The sequence below is a fragment of the Rhipicephalus microplus genome, chromosome 6 (genome assembly GCF_043290135.1).
Source record: "Rhipicephalus microplus isolate Deutch F79 chromosome 6, USDA_Rmic, whole genome shotgun sequence".
Taxonomy (NCBI): Eukaryota; Metazoa; Arthropoda; class Arachnida; order Ixodida; family Ixodidae; genus Rhipicephalus; species Rhipicephalus microplus.
Genome location: NC_134705.1, coordinates 33,852,329 through 33,873,774, shown reverse-complemented (window position 1 = coordinate 33,873,774; position 21,446 = coordinate 33,852,329). Strand labels below are relative to the sequence as shown.

The window sequence follows — 21,446 nt, the reverse complement described above, 5'->3', positions numbered from 1 at the left end:
CGATGTGGACGATGTCACGTCCACGCCGGCGCATGTCGTCAGATGGGGAAAGTGGCTCGATGAGAAAATTCACCGGCGAGGTTTGCTCCAAAACGCGGTATGGGCCCTCGTACTTTGGAACGAGTTTTGAGGATATGCCGGGGCTTTGGTAAGGAACAGCCAGCCATACAAGTGATCCCGAGGAATAGCTGGGGCTTTGTGAAGAGTCGGCGTTGTTTTCTTTCTGGCGCTGTTGTTCTTGCGACGTAAAGGTGCGTGCGAGTTCACGGCACTCTTCCGCATTACGGGCAGCTTCGGACACAGATGGGCATTCGGATGCGTCAGGATGGTATGGAAGGAGAGTGTCGATGGTGTGGGATGGTTCGCGTCCATAAAGAAGAAAGAAAGGTGAAAATCCAGTGGTAGACTGTGCCGCGGTGTTATATGCGAACGTGATGAATGGAAGAATGCGATCCCAGTTAGTATGATCGGATGTCACATACATGGCGAGCATATCGCCAAGGGTGCGGTTAAATCTTTCCGTGAGCCCGTTAGTTTGCGGGTGGTATGCAGTGGTCTTGCGATGAACAACATGGCATTGAGAAAGCAGAGACGTGACGACTTCTGATAGGAAGGCTCGACCTCGGTCGCTTAGTAGCTCTCGAGGTGCACCATGTCTTAGTATGAAGCGATGAAGGATGAAGGATGCTACGTCCCGCGCAGTGGCACTTGGAAGGGCGGCGGTCTCAGCGTAGCGTGTTAAATGGTCCACAGCGACTATGATCCACCGATTTTCATCTGATGTTGTCGGTAGAGGGCCATAGAGATCAATTCCGATCCGATCGAAAGGTTTGGCAGGGCACGGGAGCGGTTGAAGCGCACCGGACGAGTGGAAAGGCGGTGATTTGCGGCGTTGACAGTCAGGGCAGCCCATAACGAATTTTCGAACGAAATTATACATTCCGCGCCAGTAAAAGCGATGGCGAATGCGTTCGTAAGTTTTGAAAACTCCGGCATGACCACATTGGGGATCGTCGTGAAAGGAGGCGCAGATTTGTGATCGCAAGCTGCGCGGGACAACCAAGAGCCACTTACGACCTTCGGGGGCGTAGTTGCGTCGGTGTAGCAGCCGATCACGAATCGCGAAATGAGCAGCCTGACGTCGGAGAGATCGTGGTACCGCAGTGGTTGACGATCCAGAGAGACAGTTAAAAAGGGAAGCGATCCACGGGTCCTTGTGTTGTTCACCGGTAAAAGAGTCGAGGTCGAGAGATGCGACGGAGTTGGTACCAGTGGTTTCGCAGGCCGAGTCGGGAGGTAAAGGCGAACGCGACAGGGCGTCGGCGTCAGAATGCTTGCGTCCGCTGCGATAGATGACACGAATGTCGTACTCCTGGATTTGCAGTGCCCACCGAGCTAGGCGGCCAGAAGGATCTTTCAATGTGGCGAGCCAACAAAGTGCATGGTGGTCCGTTACCAGGTCGAATGGGCGACCGTACAAATAAGGGCGGAACTTGCGAAGCGCCCACACTAGCGCCAAGCACTCTTTTTCAGTGACGCTGTAATTTGCCTCAGCTTTAGTAAGTGTGCGACTCGCATAAGCGACGACGTATTCGGAGTAGCCCGGCTTGCGTTGGGCGAGGACGGCGCCTAGACCAACCCCACTAGCGTCTGTGTGAACTTCCGTTGCAGCTGTTGGGTCGAAATGCCGAAGAATTGGAGGAGATGTTAGCAGACTACGGAGCGTGGCAAACGCGACGTCGCAGTCAGAAGACCAGGATGAAAGGTCTGCATCACCGCGTAGGAGGTTGGTCAGTGGTGACATGATCGACGCAAAATTTCGCATGAAGCGCCGGAAGTACGAGCATAGTCCGACAAAACTGCGTAATTCTTTCAGTGTAGTAGGTTTCGGGAACTCAGCGACTGCTCGCAGTTTTGCAGGGTCGGGTCGAACACCATCCTTGGACACGATGTGCCCTAAGATGGACAGCTCTCGCGCGGCGAAGCGGCACTTTTTAAGGTTCAGTTGGAGCCCAGCGTTGGTTAAACACGTCAGCACCAGTTGGAGCCGACGCAGATGTGTAGGAAAATCGGGAGAGAAAACGACAATGTCGTCGAGGTAGCATAGACACACAGACCACTTCAGTCCACGCAGTGTGTTGTCCATGAGTCGTTCAAACGTGGCAGGAGCATTACAAAGCCCAAATGGCATTACGTTAAATTCGTACAGGCCATCTGGTGTAATGAACGCAGTTTTCTGGCGATCAGCTTCTGCCATAGGAACCTGCCAGTATCCAGATCGTAAGTCTAAGGAGGAGAAGAATTCGGCTCCTTGGAGGCTGTCAAGGGCGTCGTCGATGCGCGGTAATGGATAGACGTCTTTCCGCGTCACCTTGTTTAATCGCCGGTAGTCGACGCAAAATCGAATCGATCCATCCTTCTTTCGAACTAGAACGACAGGAGATGCCCAAGGACTGTGCGATGGTTGAATAACGCGACGGCGTAGCATCTCTTCGACCTGGTCGTTGATGACGTGACGTTCTGCTGCAGAGACACGGTACGGTCTTTGACGCAATGGCTGGTGCGAACCGGTGTCAATGTAGTGGTGCACTGCGGAAGTCCGACCCAATTGCGGCTGAGAAACGTCGAATGAATTCGCGAAGTGCTGGAGAAGATTAAGAAGCTCGGCGCGTTCATGGGCACTTAAGGTGTCGGCGATGGAACTCGAGAAGGTGTCACTCGATGAGCATTCCAGTGGGGAAAGGGCATGAAGTTCGGTCGAGGCGCTACTGCACGATTCGTCTGGCATGTTAAGGAATAAAGACGAATCGAGGTACTCCACTCGACCGAGACATTCGCCGGCAAGTAGCGTAAGCGGTGCAGAAAGGGGGTTGTGGACGAAAATATTGCTTCGGCCCGCAGTGACGTCGAGTGTAGCGAAAGGCAAGGAAACGGCTCTGCGGCTCATGAAAATGTCGGAAGGTGTAAACATTACTGTAGCGTCGTTATGGTCATCGCAGCAAACAGGGACAACGGCAAGAGAGGCTGGCGGAATTTCAGTGTCTTCACGTACGACGAGTTTTGGAGACCGCTCAAGAGTTTCGTGCAAAGGTTCGTCATACAGGTGCGAAAATTGAACTTCAGCGCGTGCGCAGTCGATGACGGCATGATGTTGTGACAGGAAGTCCCACCCGAGGATAACGTCATGCGAGCACACCGAAAGGACGATGAACTCGACAACGTACATAGAGCCTTGGATGAAAATGCGGGCTGTACAGGTGCCGAGAGGTCTGACTGGCTGTGCGCTAGCCGTACGAAGCGATAGTCCAGAGAGCGGCGTGGTCACTTTGCGTAGGGAGCGGCAGAGCTGGGCGGCTATAACAGAAACGGCAGCACCTGTGTCGATGAGGGCAAATGTAGAAACACCATCGACAGATATGGCGACGACGTTAGCAGGTGAAGTGCGAGGACTTGGGCATTTCGATGACGGCGCAGTTCTTGCCTCTGGAACTGCGGCGTTCAGTTTTCCCGGTTGGAGGAAGCGGGTCGGGGACGCATTGGGGACAGAGATCGCCTTCGAGGAGACGGCGAGCGGGAAGAGCGAGTCGGAGCTGGGCGCTGGGGTGACTGAGACCCGGGAAGATTAGTGTAGCCATACTGCGGTGAAGGATAGGGAGCAGGTAGGTGCGTGGGCGGCGGGTCATACGGTAACGGCCAAGTAGCGTTGTGTTGCGATTGGAAACGACGACGACAATATCGTGCCACGTGTCCTGGAGTACCGCAGGCGTAGCAGATTGGTCGATTGTCAGCAGTGCGCCAGGAATTGCTGACTCGCGGTGCAGCCCAAGGTGTCGAAAGAGGGGTAGAGTGGGGAGCAACTGCAGGCATGGGTGGCAAAAGCTGCTGGCGGGGTCTGCTGCGTACCACCTGGGCATAAGTAAGAGGCGCGGCCACGGGCTGCATAGCCGGCGCATGGGGAACAGTCACGGCCACAGGCTGCTGGTGGGCAGCGACGGGAACAGCCTGAGCTACCTCTTCGGCAATAACGTCGCGGAGTGGTGAGGGCAGACGAGAGGACGGCGGCTGCTGCGTGAAGGGAATCAACGACAGTTGCCGAGCTACTTCTTCACGCACGAAGTCTTTAATCTCTTGCAGGGTTGGTGCGTGGTCGGGAACGGAAGTGAGACTCGAGAGCGAGTCTGCGTGTGAGGAAAATGGCCGAGTCAGGGCGCGCTGCTTGCTCAACTCGTCGAAACTTTGACACAAAGTAACAAGTTCCGCAACGGTGGCAGGATTACGGGCGAGGAGCAGCTGATATGCACCGTCATTTATCCCTTTGAGGATGTGTTGAATCTTCTCCGACTCGGGCATGGTGGTGTTCAGTCGGTTGCAAAGTCCAATGATGTCTTCAATGTAGCTTGTGAAAGATTCCGTTGGTTTTTGTGCGCGAGTCCGCAAGCGTTGTTCGGCTCTGGACTTGCGGACAGCGGGTCGGCCAAAAACGTCAGCGAACAAAGTTTTGAAGATGGACCACGTCGTAATGTCGTTTTTGTGGTTGTTATACCACATTTCGGCTACGTCAGTGAGGTAAAAGATGACGTAAGTCAATTTGTCCGCGTCATCCCACTTGTTGTTTGCGCTTACCAGTTCGTAGTTAGCGAACCAGTCTTCCACGTCAGTCTCATCAGCTCCGCTAAAGACTTTGGGCTCTCGCAAACGAAGAACGCCGGGGTTGCTGGGGGATGGAGTGGAAGAGCCAGGTTGCGCGTTGTTGGTAGCCATGATGGTAGGTAGCGTTCGGTTGCGCAGCTCCAGGTTGAGGCGACGGCGAATGGCAGCACCCAGGTTCAGGCGACGGGGAATGTCAGCACCCTCCACCAATTGAAAAAGGGTTTATTGGCGACTGTTGCGACGGTGGTCCTACGATGAAACACGATCGGACAAGAGCAACGGTCGAGCAGATGCCGGCGATGATCAGCACGAGCCGAGCGAGCGAAGCCAAGCACCCAGTACCCAAGCGGTGGCGATGTTGTTTGCCAACGATGCGTTTTCTTCTTCACAATATATATATATATATATATATATATATATATACGGCCTGCTCAAGGGACAACCACGTATTTATTATGTTTACACATCGCAAAACCACGGCTGCTGTAGGGCAGTCGAGTGCACATGACAAGCCTTCGTTTGAATGAACACAGGTGCATATTTGTCGACGATACATAGTAGAACAAACAAACAGTAATGGATGGCAGAACCGTATGACGCAGAAGACAGAAGACAAGCGCCAGAAGACAGAAGACAAGCGCCAGAAGACAAGCGCGTTGAAGTGCTATTGGCATTCGCCAGTGCCCGTGAAGAGGCTGACATGAATAGACCGAACGGATGGTTTTATTGTCGATAGACACAGAAGCCAAAAGTTGGGCGCACAAGCTGGAGCAATCGTCAAGTCGTTTTATTATGCAAAACTGTAAAGAAATGAAAAAAATATTCAGAATGCCAGGATCAGCCCTAAATGGCGAATAAATAAAATATTTTCACGCATCTTGTTCCCGTTATGTGTTCACTGTTCAGTTAGTTGCATTATCATAAGGACGTCGGGAGGGAAAGAGACGAAAACATTCAACAGCGCAGGAACGCAAGCGGTTGTGTTTGCATTTTGCAGCATTTCATCGCTCTTTTCGTCTCACAGTTTTCATATTATTCACTTGAGAACTGCTCGCTCAATTGCCAGCGTTGAAATTACAGTCACTGAAATTTCAAAGAGTCCACTGTTATGAGATCGCACACATGCTAAGTATATTTCGTAGGTGTTGCATTTGATACTGCATTGTATGAATGCTATAGACGTGTTTGGAGAAAGTGAGAAGTCTATCTTATTTTGTGCTAAAGGAAAAGTGGCAACTGCAGTTGCTGAGGTTACATATTCTAAATGAAATATCTGAACCAACGTTTTCTGAAGCGACATACTCGGTTACTATAAGTAATTTAGATGCATGAGAAAGGAAGCTCTTCCAGATCTGTTAGTTGGGATCTTGTAGGATCTGAGTAAAATGTGCTCACAATTCTTACTTCCGCGAAAACTGATCGGTGTGCAAGGTTCCATCTTTGGTTTGGTTTGGTTTGGTTTTCTTTATTCAAGGCAAAGTTGAACAAGATTGCCTTGGGGGACACGACTAAAGGCTAAGTAAAAGCCTGACTTGGCCGTGCCACCCTGGCAGCAAAGCAGAAACATACCGCAAGTACAGTACACAGAAAATTACAACATCACGTGTTATCTTACAGGGGTACCATAGTCGAACAGGAACTGCCAGAAGTGTGAATAAAAGAATAGAAATATAAACAGTCCTTATTCGAGTGGTGGCAACTAAAAACAAATGCATGTTTTCTATCAAATAAATTAACAAGAGACATCTTGACTAGGAAATCGAGTTGCTCTACAAGACAAATTAGAGTATAATAAACAACAGGCAAAGGGACAATAATGAACAAGGTGCAACGAATACAAAAACATCATTAACTACAAATTTCAAAAATCAAGAAAAGCATTGCTTTCATCCACTAGGAACTCTCGTTATTTTTTAAATGATCTAGCTGAAATTCCGTCTTCCAGTAAATGTAATATAGTTGGGTATTTGTTTAGAATGTTTGGAATTTGTGACGCTAATCATTGGTCACCGTAGTTCGTGCGTGATCTATATTTGTATATTAGGCTCTTTCTCAACTCGTATGATGTTTGTTTCACATAATATGTGTCCAAGAATAGTGATGTATTTAGTTTATACTGGTGTAATATCTCTAGACATAGCTTATGTCTGTATAACAGTTTTATAGGCAATACTTTGTACATTTTAAAATATGGTCGAGCACTTTCGTAAAGGGGAGTGTTGGATATAGCTCGTATAGCACGCTTTTATAATATCAACAGAGAATTAAGGTTTGTGGTGGTCATTGTTAGCCACACCAAGGAGTAGTATGTTAGTTGTGAATGTACTAGTGCGTAGTAAATTTGCAGCTTGACATTTGATGGGACGTAGTATCTCAGTCTATTTAAAATGCCGATTCTCCTGGAAAGATCTTTTTTTATGGTGTCAATGTGAGGAGACGAAGAAAGTTGTTCTTGGAATAGAACTCCTAGAAATGTTATTGTTGTGCGCTGAATCTTGGTGCTCTGGAAGTAAATTGGAGTGCATGGTATAGAAGCTATTCCTTTAGGCTTAAAAAACATGTACTTTGTTTTAGCAATATTCAATTGAAATTTATTTGCATTTAACCATAAATTTAGTTTCTCCATCCAAACGTTAGCTTCTTTATATAGTTCACATACTTTGGGTGCACGTTAAAGAACCCCAGGTGGTCAAAATTTCCGGAGCCCTCCACTACGGCGTCTCTCATAATCATATGGTGGTTTTGGGACGTTAAACCCCACAAATCAATCAATATAGTTCACATACGTTTGAACCTGCGAAAAATACATTTGTGTCATCAGCGTACAATATTATTTTCTTGTGTCCCTCGATATTTACGATATAATTAATGAACAGCAGGAATAGGATAGGTCCAAGAATCGATCCTTGGGGCACACCATACTTAATGTGTTCAACTTGAGAGTGTGTATTATTTACAACGGTATATTGTTTTCTAGACGAGAGATAACTTTGTATTAATTGAGCTGTGGTACCCCGAATGCCATAATACGGTAGTTTTCCTAAAAGTAGATCGTGTTGTATACTGTCGAATGCCTTTCTGAAATCTAGAAATATTCCTAGTGTAAAGATTTTGTTTTCAATGCTGTCTAGAATGTATTCTTTGATGCTTAGAAGAGCCGACTCAGCAGACTTGTTTTTGCAATATCCATACTGGTCTTTTGCTATTATATTGTTTGTGTTTAGAAAGCCCGTAATCCTCTTATATATAACTCGTTCAGCCATTTTCGAGAACACAGAGAGTACAGATATAGGTCTGTAATTGTTAAGCTCATCAAATGACCCACCTTTATGGATGGCAGTTACTTTTGCAAGTTTCATTTGATCGGGAAAAACACCTGAAGATAGCATCAAGTTATAAATGTGCGTTAGTGGTGTAGCGATAATGTGACTTATAGCCTTTAAAGGCTTTGGCTTAATGTCATCTGGGCCGCAAGCACAGTTATCCTTTAATGACGTGATTAGCTTTACCACTTCTTGTTGATCAGTAGGAAACAGGAATACACTAGACGGGTAATTTGATGCTACTGTAATTACTCGAATCTAACGCGCACCTTTTTTTCCGGTTAAGCCAGTTCATAAATCGCATGCGCGTTAGAATCGAGTACGAACAACGAATTACGGTCAATCTATTGCCATCGGCAAATCCAAAATGGCCGCCCCCTACGTGCGTCGGCATGGCGCGTCGGCCATTTCTGCCTATGTGTTTCCCATGTGCGGCACTTCGTACGTGTGCTGAGGAGTTTGTCATCTAGTAGTGCATTAGCATCGACGGCGTGGAAGGGCCGACTTCAAAAACTCGAGTGCATCACGATGCCGCTTTTAAAAGGAAAGTCATTGCGTGTGCAGAAACGGACGGAAATGGGGCCGCATCCCGGTCGTTCGGAGTTCCCGAAATGTGCGTGCGGGACCGGCGGAAACAAAAGCAGAAGATTGTCGACAGCAAAGCTTCACGCAAAGGCTTCAGTGGACCACAGCAGGGTTGGTTTCCGCAAATTAAAGAGCTGCTCGGCGAGTATGTGCTTGAGCAGCGAGCGGCACAGCGGCCCGTGACGACAGAACTGCTCCAAGTGCGGGCTATGCAATTAGTCTTAGAAAAAGGTCTAATGCGGAGCCAGTTTCAAGCGAGCAGGAGCCGGCTAACTAACTTTATGAAGAGGAAAGGTTTTTCCCTCCGAAGGGGAACATGCATATGCAAAAAGTTTTGCGGAGGAGTACGATGAAAAGCTTCACAGTTTTTAGAGGTTCGTTCTAAACTTGCGGCCCAACAACGGCTACCTGCTCTGGCAAATCGGGAATGCCGATCAGACGCCTCTTTACTTTGACATGCCTGGCACCACAACCGTCGAGAAAAAGGGGGCGAAGCAAGTTCGCGTGCTGACATCGGTCCACGGTAAAACTACAGTGACGGCAATGCTCTGTTACACGTCAGATGGGCACAAGCTTCGCCCGTACTTCATATTTAAATGGAAGACGCTCCCGAAAGGAGTCGTTTTTTCGAGTGGTGTGATCGTGCGGGTCAGCGAGAAAAATGGGTGCGCGTTGCAATCGATGTCTTACTTTTTTTTTTTTCGCGGTGGAAATCGGGTGCGCGTTACAATCGAGGGTGCGGTAGAATCGAGTAAATACGGTATATAGTTCTCGCAGCACGTTTCCGTGCTGTCTGTTGTAAACTCACCAACTGTTAAAAAGTATTTGTTAAAGGTGTCAGCGATTTCTAATTTACTCATGCCCAGTTTTTTAAATTTTATTCGTCTGGATATCTTCTTTTTGTTAATGAGCTGATTTATTGTGTCCCACAGCAGGCGCACATCTCCTGAATGAGTGGTAAATTTACTAATGTAGTATTCCGTCTCGGCTATCTTCAAATCTTTGTTCAGTGTATTACGAAATTTTTTGAAATTACGTAAATCGTTTTCGTCTCTGGAAGATAGGAAAACTTAAAAAAAGGTTGTTTTTGACTTTAATTCTGTTGTATAGTTCCACTGTCACCCATGGTTTTTTGCATTTTTTTTGTTTTTTGCAGGGCTTAAGAGGGAAGCACGCGTCATATAAAAATGTCAAGCGTTTTAAAAATATGTTGTATGATTTATTAGGATCTCTTTCTTCTATAACCGTGCTCCAGTCAATTCCAGAGATAAGGTTCTCAAAATGTTTAGTGTTGCGGCTAGAATAACTCCTAAAGAGCATTTCATCCTTACGTTTGATCACACGATTGCCTGGTAGGAAGCAGTATGTTGGAAAATGGTCGCTAATGTCGGTAGTAATTGTGCCTGCTTTGACATCAGTAGTATCGAAACTTGTAATACATAGGTCTAACGTTGTTTCCGATGTGGCGGTTATTCTTGTTGGGGTGCTAATTACATTCATACAACCATATGCTTCGATTAGTTCATTTAGGCGTACGTAGCTGGGGTTATTTAGTGACACACTGATGTTAAAGTCACCTACCAAAACAGTCTGTAAGTGAGAATCTAGAGATCTCTCCAGTGATTTCTCAATGAGTTTCAAAAAGCTTTTTATTGAACCAGCAGGAGGGCGATAAATCACAGAAAATAACACATTGGAACATTTTAACATTATACACTCATAGCTATCACCTACGACCTTAAACTCGGCAACAATTCTATATGGGAGGTTTGCGCGGACATACACACAGACACCGCCACCACGCTTTCGTAATCGGTATGCAGAAATGCACTCATAACCGTCAATCAAAATACAATCATCATCTGATGACAGCCATGTCTCAGTGAAGCAAATTATATCAAATGCATAATTAGTTTCCGACAACAACATGCTTATCTCATCAAAATTCTTTCTTAAACTTCTGGCATTTAAATGAAAAACTGAGAGCGCAGAGCCACTTCTTAAGGTTAGAAGATCGCGTAGGCATTCGGATGGTGAGTACGACATCTTGGGACTGGATCACCCGAGAAGTACACAACTGTTACCACTCTTCATGATAAACGTATCATGTCCTCGCTTCCCCGAATGACCACTGCTCTTTCGTCATTTGCTCGCCTTACTAGCACCTTACCGTTGGCATGCCACACGAATGCAAAACCCGTTTTCCTAGCCCATTCTTTGGTCATAGTGAGCAGTTCTCGCGCCTGTCAAGTCATGTTCTCACAAATGTATGTGTTACTGTTTTCGCTTTTGAGCTGTCGCCGCTTTGAGAGCCAGTTGTCCCTTGTTTCCTGATTCATGAAGTGCACAATAATGCCACGGGTCTTGCCTGGCTTAGCGGGTAGCCGATGGATGGTTTCAAGATCACTGCGGGTCAGGGAGGGAAGTGATATTTGTTTTGCAATTTCATTCCCTTTTGCCACAAGATCCTCACCTTCAGTTTCTTTAATGCCATGTATTTCTAGGTTCATACGTCGGCTACAATATTCTAGCTTGTCTAAATCTTGTGCCATCAAAGCCACATCTTTATCTACCTTGCTTTTCTCTAGCTTATCGACTCTCTTCGACAAGTCTTTCGTAGCTGTTTCTTGGGCGTGCAGTCGCTCACTGAATTCATCGAACTTGTTCGACAGAAGCTGCACAGCTGTTTTCATTGATTGGAGCTTGCTTGGCCAAGCCAGGAGTGCATCAATCTTAAGTTCAAGTGAGTGGAGTTGCTGCGCTACTATGCTATCAGATGACGCCCCTTCCGCATCAGTCCCAGATTTCTGGCCGCCAGTCTTGCACTTATTGCACTTCCATGTTTTTTCCTCCCGTTTTTTGCATGCTTCTTCCGAAACGCCTGAGCATGCACCTAGGTGGAATGCGAATTTACATTCTGAACAAGCCAGAAGCGGGCGTCCGTCTTCTGGTTCAAGACGACATGAACAACAACGTAATTGTGACATGTCACTGCAGTTTCACACTACAACTACACACCAGCGCTTGGCAGTAGCGGCGGAGAGCAGAACAATGGCATAAAAAGATATTCACCAACCTGAAAAATATGGAGCGAAGTCTTAGGCGTGTGCTCGCTGGTCGTGCCGCTGTTGCCAAATGATGGTTCACACCCCTCGTAGAAAATTCGTTGGTCGTGTCTGAGTAGCGTCGCTGTGGCAGCCGGTGACGTCAACAGCGCAATCTTTCGGTGTGCCTCTCTTTTCAATGAAAGAATGATGCCAACACGAGTACCGAAGTGCGCCGGCCCGGATCCCCGGTGCTTTCAGCCACAGCGTCTTCTCCTGTTGCGGCTGAAAAATATGGAGCGAAATCTTAGGCGTGTGCTCGCTAGTCGTGCCGCTGCTGCCAAATCTTGAGTAAGACAGTACCGAAAATTCACAAGGGCTGCAGGTATCTAAAAGCTAGGTCGATAATTACCTGGTGCGCACACGCCGGACAGATGTTAAAAGAAGATTTTGCGGGTTACACAAACATGCAAGCACTCAGTCGTAACTACTGGCATGCGATTGTGTGGGCGCTCGCGCAAACTGGCCCCCTTCCCCCCCCCTGTTCGGGTACTACACCTGTCACGCCGGTTTTGAAGCACGCAGCGGGCCGTACCCGTGCGCTCTTTCATCCAGCGGCCGTGGTACTATCATCCTCAATGAACAGACACAATTTTTTTTGTTGAAGCTATGGGGCTCGCAGCTGGTTTGCGCTGCTCGCTTCCTCTGTTTTTTTTGTTTTTGTTTTTCGTTGCTAAATCGCGCTTCGTGTCTGTAATTATCGCCAGTTGACCTAGCTGGCCTCGACTGGCAAAAACAATGTCAATCGAGCAAGGTTTGCATCGTTTATTGCGAGTGTTTAAGCTGGCAAAATCAATGTATACGGTCGGGTCCAAACAAAACAAGTCCCTCATACATGTCGAAAGCTTTCAACGCACGTGTAAAGACTTGTGAAAGCTAACAAGCATATGCATATAACTGAACATCGACATCGCTGAATGAACGTTGCGCTCATTGTGTTGCGGCGTTCCGAGTTTAATAGCTTGGCTTCAGGACAAGGGTCCGATTCTGCCGTCAGATGCGGCGCTTGCCCTGTAGTATTGATCTTGATTTAAGTGAATGCATGATGTAGAATCGGGAAGAAAACTTGCACATTGCCGATAGATAGCTTGCGTAGTGAGGGCAATGTAGTTTGCTAAATTTGTTAAATGAGCAATTGCAGATGCGTGCATTTCTGAATTTTTTCGCTCTGCAATGCTACATTGAGTACTTCACAATTGTGCAATGTCGGGTCGTGTCGACAGGGTAGGCACTAGTTTTAATTCTCAGCCATGAGCCCATGTCATAGGTAATATGTATTTAGGTGATGGGCCTGAAAATTATTTCAGGCTTGCTACATCTATTGTTAGAGTTGAGTTGCACAATTACTAGAGCTAGAATTTCTCGTTGCTGGTAATGACCGGTCTGCTGAGTATGCAGCAAACATGTATGCTAAAGGAACACTTATGAAGTGTGTGCTTACAGATCGAAAAGGCCCAATTCTAAGAAAGTAAGCTTTAGGCATGCATTGTACAATTTTGTTGTTTGTACATCTTTGTTGGTGCTCTTACAGTACACTATCTGCTCAACTCTGAGCACAATCTCTTTTTTGCATAGACATATCGATAGAACATGAGCACTCTCTTGCAAGCAAGCACTCTTGAAATTATTTGGTGGTACATGATGTGAATCTCTCCGAATACTAGATTAATAAAGGGCACATTTATTACACACTTGTTATTGTGTTTAATTTTTCAGTATACTTGGGCTTGAAAGCTGAAGTTGTTTTCTCTCTGCTACTTTTAAAGGTTATGACTTGAAATACGTACTATCTTGCAGTGTGACAGTGGATAAGCCAAGATCATGTATGTTTCAACTACCTGTGCGATTTCTTAGATTGTTCATGACCATAGTGCACAGAATTTCACTTCATAGTGGTAGACACTTTAGTTATGACAACTTAATTTAAACAGAAGCAGATGTGCTCAAAAAAAATCTGGGATGTTTGTCTGCTAAATGAAAAAAAAAAAAAAAACAGTATCACATCCAAGGAACACAATCTTGCTCTTCACGACAGCATTCACGTCTTTGAGGAAGCTGTGCTGCAAGTACTCATCACCTTTTTGATTTATTATTTTAGGAGCCCATTGAATATATGTGCAAAGCTAAAGCAATGAAGTGCAGCACTATGAGCTTTGGCACATCTTTTTGTAAGCTTGTATGAGCTAAACACAGTTAATTAACACAAAACAGTTCTGGGTGTTGTTTGTAAACTGTCACAAGGCACAACTAAATGTCGGAAAGCCTGTTAATGGCCCTCACTGTGGGGGTGTTCATTTAGTTATGCAGATAATAATTTCTGACAATTCACATGCCAACTATGAATTGATCGTGAGTTGTACAGTAGTGGGCAAATTTGGATTGATTCTGGCTTCCAGAGGTTAAAACAAATGACATCATAGCCTCGCAGGCGACAAGACTGCTTGTCGAAACATTTGCTCTGACACCTCATGTTCATAGATTTTTCATATTTTCAAGCTTCCATCTTTTAAGGGTCTGTTTAGTTCACCTGCACCAGTTGGAACTGGTTCACAGCTGTGCACGAGAAGTGCAGAACTTGTGCAACATGAGTTCAGCAGTGCGGCATCGCAAGTGAATGACAAGGTGCCGACAAGGCGGAATTCTTATTTTTGTTTGCTTAATTTACTGTGGTGCAAACATCTTGGCAAAACATGCCCCGTTTGTAGAGGTGGGTATGGTACCTACGTCTAATGCTATCTTGTTTGTTAAGCTGTGCGTGCGGCTGAACCAAACCAGCGCCGTCAGAGTAAGAGGTACATAAAAATTATGAACTAGTTTTGGTGCTGTACCCTTCCTGCACTTTTTGAAATAAATGGCACGGTTTAGAGGATGACATTGATGCACCACTGAAATGAATGGCGGGGTGCAGCACTTTGTAAAATGGATCATGTGTGCAGGCGTATCGAACAAGTCCTTAAGCTCACAAGCGTCTTAGCGCTTCACCCTCATCGAAATATGGCCACTGTGGCTGCGATCAAACAGTGTGTTTGAGCTCAGCAGTGCCACACAATCTAACTAATAGTGTTAAAGTTTCAACATTATTGAAGTATAGATTCCATGCCACGGTAGACAGCCAATGCTTGTGGCCAACCTGAAGCACCCCTCCACTCTATGCGGGGTAAAACATTCACAAATACAGCATTGAATGTGTGAGGTTCCAGATGACCTGTTGTAGTGGACATTCAGATGTTTCAACGTGCTTGCTGAGTGGACATTCGGGGGTCGTCATCCTGTTGCTGCATGGCAGTCTGGAAAAGCAAGTAACATCACCAGATATCAATGCATGAAATCAATGCATAATCATGAAATTTTTTAAAGTAAACAAATAAACTCAGTTAACTAGTAAATAGTAGTATTTTGTACATATATGTAATGGTACCTCAAAACACGTGCATCACTCAGGGCTGCTTCTTCACAAGGCATGTCATGTAGCAGGTTCCTTGCCCATTGTGCACAGCTGCTCCCATGTCAGGTGGGCCAGGAGGCTGTGGCAGAAAAAGAAGTATTTCTCATTTATGTGACGCTTTCTTTGTCACACTAAAGCAAAACCAGACCCATAATTATGTGATGTTTCTCAAATGCGACTGCAGTAAACTATTAACTAGTAGGTTTTTGGCACTAATATATGGGCTAGCTACGAAGACACATGCGAGGCGACAGTGATTTATTTGCCTTCTTTTATTGCAACAGCCTGGTTGGTGTTACCTGGCGATAGAATTTCAGAATTAACTATTGAGTCGGCGATTCGTTCCTACATGAAGCCATGCCACAAGTAACGCACGTTTTTCCGGTGACAGATCGAGATGTTAAAAATTTTAAAATTTAATATTGCAATGTGCTGCCACGGTGTCACGCCTACGCAGTCATTGGCAAAAAAACTACATATGTTGAAATGAACCAACTAGCCCCGCAAGCAACCGTCCTTAAATAACTAGTCGTTTCTACTCACTGGCCCGGACTTGTAAAGGGTATTCATTCGATGAAAGGTTCAATGGTCACTTCATTCTCCGGAAGTCACTTGAATTTCCTTTGTGAAAGCATTTGAACGAGTAAAAATAAACAGAACGAGAAAGGGTGTGTCGATCGGCAGGGGCTCGAAATATTTACAGCGAAACAAAACAGTCCGAGACACATCCGAACGTAGCGCGAGCCGTTACCTCCCGTTGCAACCGTTGGCTGTCGTATACTTTGAAATGAGGATAATGATGTCAATAGGCTGCTCCTGACCTCGAGTCAGCTGGAGCAAAAACTATTACAAAGAATTGATGACGCAGCACATGTTTAAGAAAAACTACTTGCTAGAAGAAAAAGATGTTTTTTATGTGTATCAGTAGTTAAAGATGCAGTATTTGGTAATTGTAGAATTAAAATTTGGCCCCAACGAGGGTGCCCCTACAAGAAAGTGCAATAGCGCGAGTGGCGAGAGAGGTTAGTAAATCCACTCTGGGTGTTTGAAGCAGAAGCGCGCCGCGGTTCATTTTTTCGCCCCCTAGAGGTGATCACTTGAACTTGGGAGTTTCCGGGGCCTGACTAACGCAATCGTTCCAGTGAAAGCCGAAGGCACACTATTCTCCTATTGAAAGATATGCGCGTGCGCACAAGCATCAACCCCCGCCCCCTCATCCGCGGGGCAAAGTGCGCGCCAGAGATAAGCGCGCGTTGGCGCATTGCGACGAGCTGGTCACAGAGCGCAGGCGGCCTTTTTTAGATAAGTAAACATATACGGCGAATGACGGCGGTGGCGGTGACGGCAAAAAACCAGCTAAGACTGTCAATAACAAAGGGGGCAGACTTGTTTTGGCATTCCTGTCAAGAGAATCTAGTAGGGAGCAAAGCTTTGACCCGCACTTTTGCGGCAGCCAGCTGCGCCGTCCCGTCCGTTCACGTGTGTCCCAGTAAGACATACATAAGCTGTTTTGAAAGAAATAAATTCTGCTAGTTGTGTTGATCCTTTGAGACTCTCACCTTAGTGGAAAACCCTATCTTCGTGTGTTCGGCCACTCCAAGCCGACGGCAACGCTCATGTTTGCGCTTGCGGTTGAGACTTCCCACCCCCACCCCCTCTTGTTTTTTGTGATGTGTTTTTTAGTTTGTTGGTCCTTGATTTATTGTTTGGTGCCTAAAAAATAGGAACAAATAATTCAGCCTTCCCCCCCCCCCCCCCCCCGCTGTTGAAATCTCCCGTATTCAGAATTCTTGAACTTGGCAGGTATGCTATTGCGTTCATTGCTTCACCTTTGTGGCAAAGCTGTGACTTTTTTCTTTTTCCTGAGAGGACAGGCACTTAAAAATTTCATTTAATGATATGTTGCAGCATTTACGATTCAATTACATGATTACAAGGCAAAAAGCTACTACAGTAGACTCTTAGTAAACGGAAGTCTGTTTAACGGAACTGCTGATCAAATGATTGCTGCTTAAATGGAACAAATGCTTATGGCAAGATTGGTTTCGTTCTTGCATTGTGTGTTAATGTTCATCTCTCAGTAAATGAAACTCCTGTTAAACGGAACACATTTTACTGGTCTCTTCAGGTTCCACTTAATGAGAGTCTATTGTAGTTACAGTAAAAAAAAGTCGTGAACAAAAATTTTGCAGTCAGGGTTTCTTAAACTAATCTATGAACCTAAGCGAGTGCTCATCCAGTGTGCCATGTGCAGGCAGAGAAGGAGGAGATTGCCCAGTTGCTCCAGTTTGAGTCTTCCCTTCGGCCAGCTGGTGAAAGGGTCACCCTTTCCGACTACTGTGCGCGCATGAAGGAGGGCCAGCGTGACATCTACTACCTAGCTGCCCCAAGCCGTCAGTTGGCAGAGACGTCCCCTTACTTCGAGGCGGTGCGGGCACGAGACGTGGAGGTTCTGTTTTGCCTCGAGCCCTACGACGAGTTGTTGCTGGCACAGCTGCGCCAGTTTGGTCGCAAGAACATCACCTCGGTCGAGAAGGAGATGCGCAGGGATGCCGAGGAGTCTCACCCGGAACCAGCCGAAGTGCAAGGCCTGGCCGAGTGGCTCAAGACAGAGCTGGGGCCCATGGTACACAAGGTACGAAAGTGCTCTCTGGCAAATACGTAAGCGTTGCGTTCAACTAAACAGCACTACCGACACGGCCGTTATGAGAGCATATGTCAAGCAACCAACATTCCATGGAAATTTCCAGACAACAACAAAAAGGCACTGCATTAGGCTCATAATAATTTGAACTCAAAGCTACCTTAGTATTTAGTTTGAATTATTAGAATTACTCATAAGTTTGACTATATATCATAAAATTGACTATGATATATAGTCTATATATCAACTTATGTTGTACTGTGTATTCCTCAGGGCCACTGCAACATCGGAGACACCCGTGAATGATTTCCTGCAAAGTATTCAGGGGTGTGCGAATTGAACTTTCGAAAAATTTTCAAATACACTAGTGATTGTTATTCGGTTTAGTTTTCTTTGGAACTTTACAATTTGAATGACTCGAAAATTTCCAGAAAAAAAATGTAATAAGTTGTAGTAGCAAAAAATTAGCATTGAGCATGCTTGGTCATGCAGTTTGAGGTGCCAACAAACAGAACTACTAACCACTTCCACCGGTGCTCCAAGTGGTCATTGCACTATGAGCTTGATTAGGGAGTCCATTGCAGGTGCATTAAAATCCTATCGAGAGTTCCGAGGAGCCAGGAGGCAATGCATTTCGTTACTTGTAAAGAGCACATTGTGATTTTTTTGCTTTCTCATGTTTTGCTTTCACATGTCTGCTAGGGTGATGTCCTTGTTCACAAAGTTCGAATTCGTCTCGTACATCAGCGCCGTGAGCGTAGTATTCCCGTCTGCAGTCCCCAATGGTTCAAAGTGCATAATGCTTGATTTCATGTACAAATAGCTGCTCTACTATGGTCTTTGTCATGAAGTCCAAATTGTTAGTAAGGAGAACTTCTAACTGCAGGTCCCATGAGTCAACAATATTTACAGGCAGGCCGAGATGCATGTTTGCAATGTTTACGGCGAGCGCAGTACACTATCGCAATCTGATTATTAAGGTTCCACTGGCAGGTGCCAAACTAAAGCATAAATATACTCTAAAATAATCATTTACTTGGGCTCGCATAACACGCCATGGTGGATGGTAAGACTTTATTTTATCAGAAAGCAACTGCAGACGATTCTGTCTTAGATGGCCATCACCCCAAGGTTGACGGCGCCCTGTGGGGCCCAATCCAAGATCCCTTTTATATATGAATATGTGTGACATGGCAAATCAATTATGGGTAATGGACAATATGATGGAAGCTCTAGGAATGCAGAAACGGCCTAGACAGACACAGGTTTCTCAAGAAAGTGCTTAGGTATTTGTTCAACGTACTGTGCTAATTAGGGTGAAACCTTAAAGGTGACATATACTGTATTTACTCGCATAATCCTTGCGCTTTTTTTGGTGCAAAATCGATGCAAAGTTAGGGAGTGCGAGAATTACGTGGGGGAAACTTTCCTAAAAACGTACAGAGCAAAAAAGAAAACGAAGTGGCCGCAAATGGGCATTCTGACACCAGCAACTAACAGCAAGCTTTGAGAAGTACTAATTAAAACTTATCTCAACAATAAAAGCACAGGTTCAACACAACACAAGATTTATTTCAGAAACAAAAAGGGCAAGCAAATAGTCGAGAATTAGAATACCATACGAAAATCTTCCGGGCGTAGCAGTAGCGTTCGTCGCTCAACAGGAGCCCTCAAAAGGTAAGCCTAGGACGTCAGTATTGGGCTCATAACTATTTAGCAGAATCGTCAGGAGTTTCCTTCTGAGGAAATAAAGTTTATTATAAATCCCATTTTTAGGCACACGGCAGGCCCAACGCGTCTTGGTAGCTTTCAGATGCCGTCACCAGTAGCGAACACAAAACTCGTATGCTCCAAAAAGCCTACTGGCGGCCCTTTTGCCATTGTTTAGAATTTGACCTACCACTCTCAACTTGAAAACAGCCGTGTAGCTTCGGTATCGCCCCATAGCGTGTAAAGATTACAGACACAACATACAAAACACGCCGTAACGCGCACTTGCAACTTTGGCTTAGCTTGGATTGGATTTAATCACCGTGCAATAATAGTACGCTTTATGCTTAAGAGATGGCACGCATTATCATCATCAGTGGCTGGAACGAGCTCGACATTATTGCGGCAGTTTTCGGGGGTGCGATATTTACTCTAGGGAAAAAAAAAACGTATTTTTGTTGGGCGATGTGGAGGGTGCGAGAATTATGCAAGTGCAAGGATTACGAAAGTAAATACGGTATACAAAGAACTTTATTAAAGCACCGGAAAGACAAGGTGAAGCTTTTTTCTACTTTATTTTGATGAAATGCTACTTACATGTGTGTCTGGTGGCATCCTCTCATTACAGGTAAAAGTGACACGACGGCTACAAAAACATCCGTGCCTGGTGTCCGTTGAGGAGATGGCAGCTGCACGTCACTTCGTGAAAACATCACTGCAAAGCTTCTCAGAAGAAGAGCGCTACCGCCTCCTTGAGCCTACGCTGGAGATAAATCTAGAGCACCCAATCATCACAAAACTTTCTGCACTTCGTACATCAGAACCTGAGCTGGCGAAAAAACTTGCGAGGCAGGTTTTCGGCAATGCTATGCTCACAGCTGGTTTAGTGGACGACCCCCGGAAGGTCACCTCAGAGCTAAATGATTTGTTGACTGCACTTCTGGAGAAGCTCTGAAATAAGTGGACACTGAGTAGTAGCGTAACAGCATTGTAATTAATATCATTTTCTAAGCATGAACTTCCGACATGTTTGTGCATGGATGTTCTGGAAACGGCTTGATAGCCCATCCAAAACAGTCCCAAGTGGCCATTAGTTGCAATTTCACCATGTTTGATATTTCTGTTCGTTTGCTTTGTCAGTCACTTTACGAAAGATGAAATGACCAAAGGTATCTTTTAAGCAAATTGATATCTGCGATCTCTGAAGCACGTTTTAATGCATTGATATTTGGGTCAATGTATTGCTTCATTCATACTAAGCCATACAAGATGAGCTCAACGACCACAAACAAGGAAGATACATTTTGAAGAAAGCTACATTAGACGCTGACGTGAATGAAACTGGTTGAGGATGTCTATTCTCTACGACTCTTATGTATGCTTGCGACAGGGGAGTAGTGTGAACCATTCTAGGAGCTACAATGATAACGAAGTGGCACAGCTCACTCTAAATCTATGTGTTGACTATAGCTGATGTTAGAAATTCCTTGTCATCTTGGGATCCTCTTACAAGCTATTATTGAAGCAGCAACAATGCACGGTGAGGATAGACACTACTCCTATGTGTACAGGCAGGCATATGAGATTAGGAAAGGAATCATGCATTTTGAATGTGTTTTCATGTGCCCATGGCAGTCAATTTTAAATAAAGGTGTTGTCTTTTTCTCCCCCATATGTTCACTTCATCTGTCCAGATTTTTCATTGGCATAAAACACTCCATCCATGCAGTTGGGTCCTTCGACTGCAGAGACAAGATAAGGTCATTGACAAATAAAGTATTCTTCGCACGGTGCCGCCTGGGGCATTAATGTCCCGAAGAATTTCATAGTGTAGGGTTACACCCTAACTACAAGGCAAGCATGCAACTACGCCAAAGCGAACTTTTGCAAATGAACAAGCTGGATATGTTGATGCCTCATCAATGAAGCAACTTGCGCACTCAAGAGTGCGAAGGGAATAGTGCACAACCTATCGAGCTACAGCC

General features: G+C 45.6%; 1 protein-coding gene across 1 annotated transcript in view; it reads left to right on the top strand.

The window, feature by feature from the left end:
• The window catches only part of Trap1 (TNF receptor associated protein 1), a 109,568-nt gene extending 88,435 nt beyond the window's left edge, over window positions 1-21,133 (top strand). Inside the window, exons 6-7 of the mRNA XM_037419202.2 lie at window positions 17,362-17,742; window positions 20,090-21,133. Coding sequence (XP_037275099.2) covers window positions 17,362-17,742; window positions 20,090-20,416 — 708 coding nt within the window. The 3' untranslated portion in view covers window positions 20,417-21,133. The remainder of the gene's footprint in view (window positions 1-17,361; window positions 17,743-20,089) is intronic.
• The last annotated feature ends 313 nt before the right edge of the window (window positions 21,134-21,446 follow it).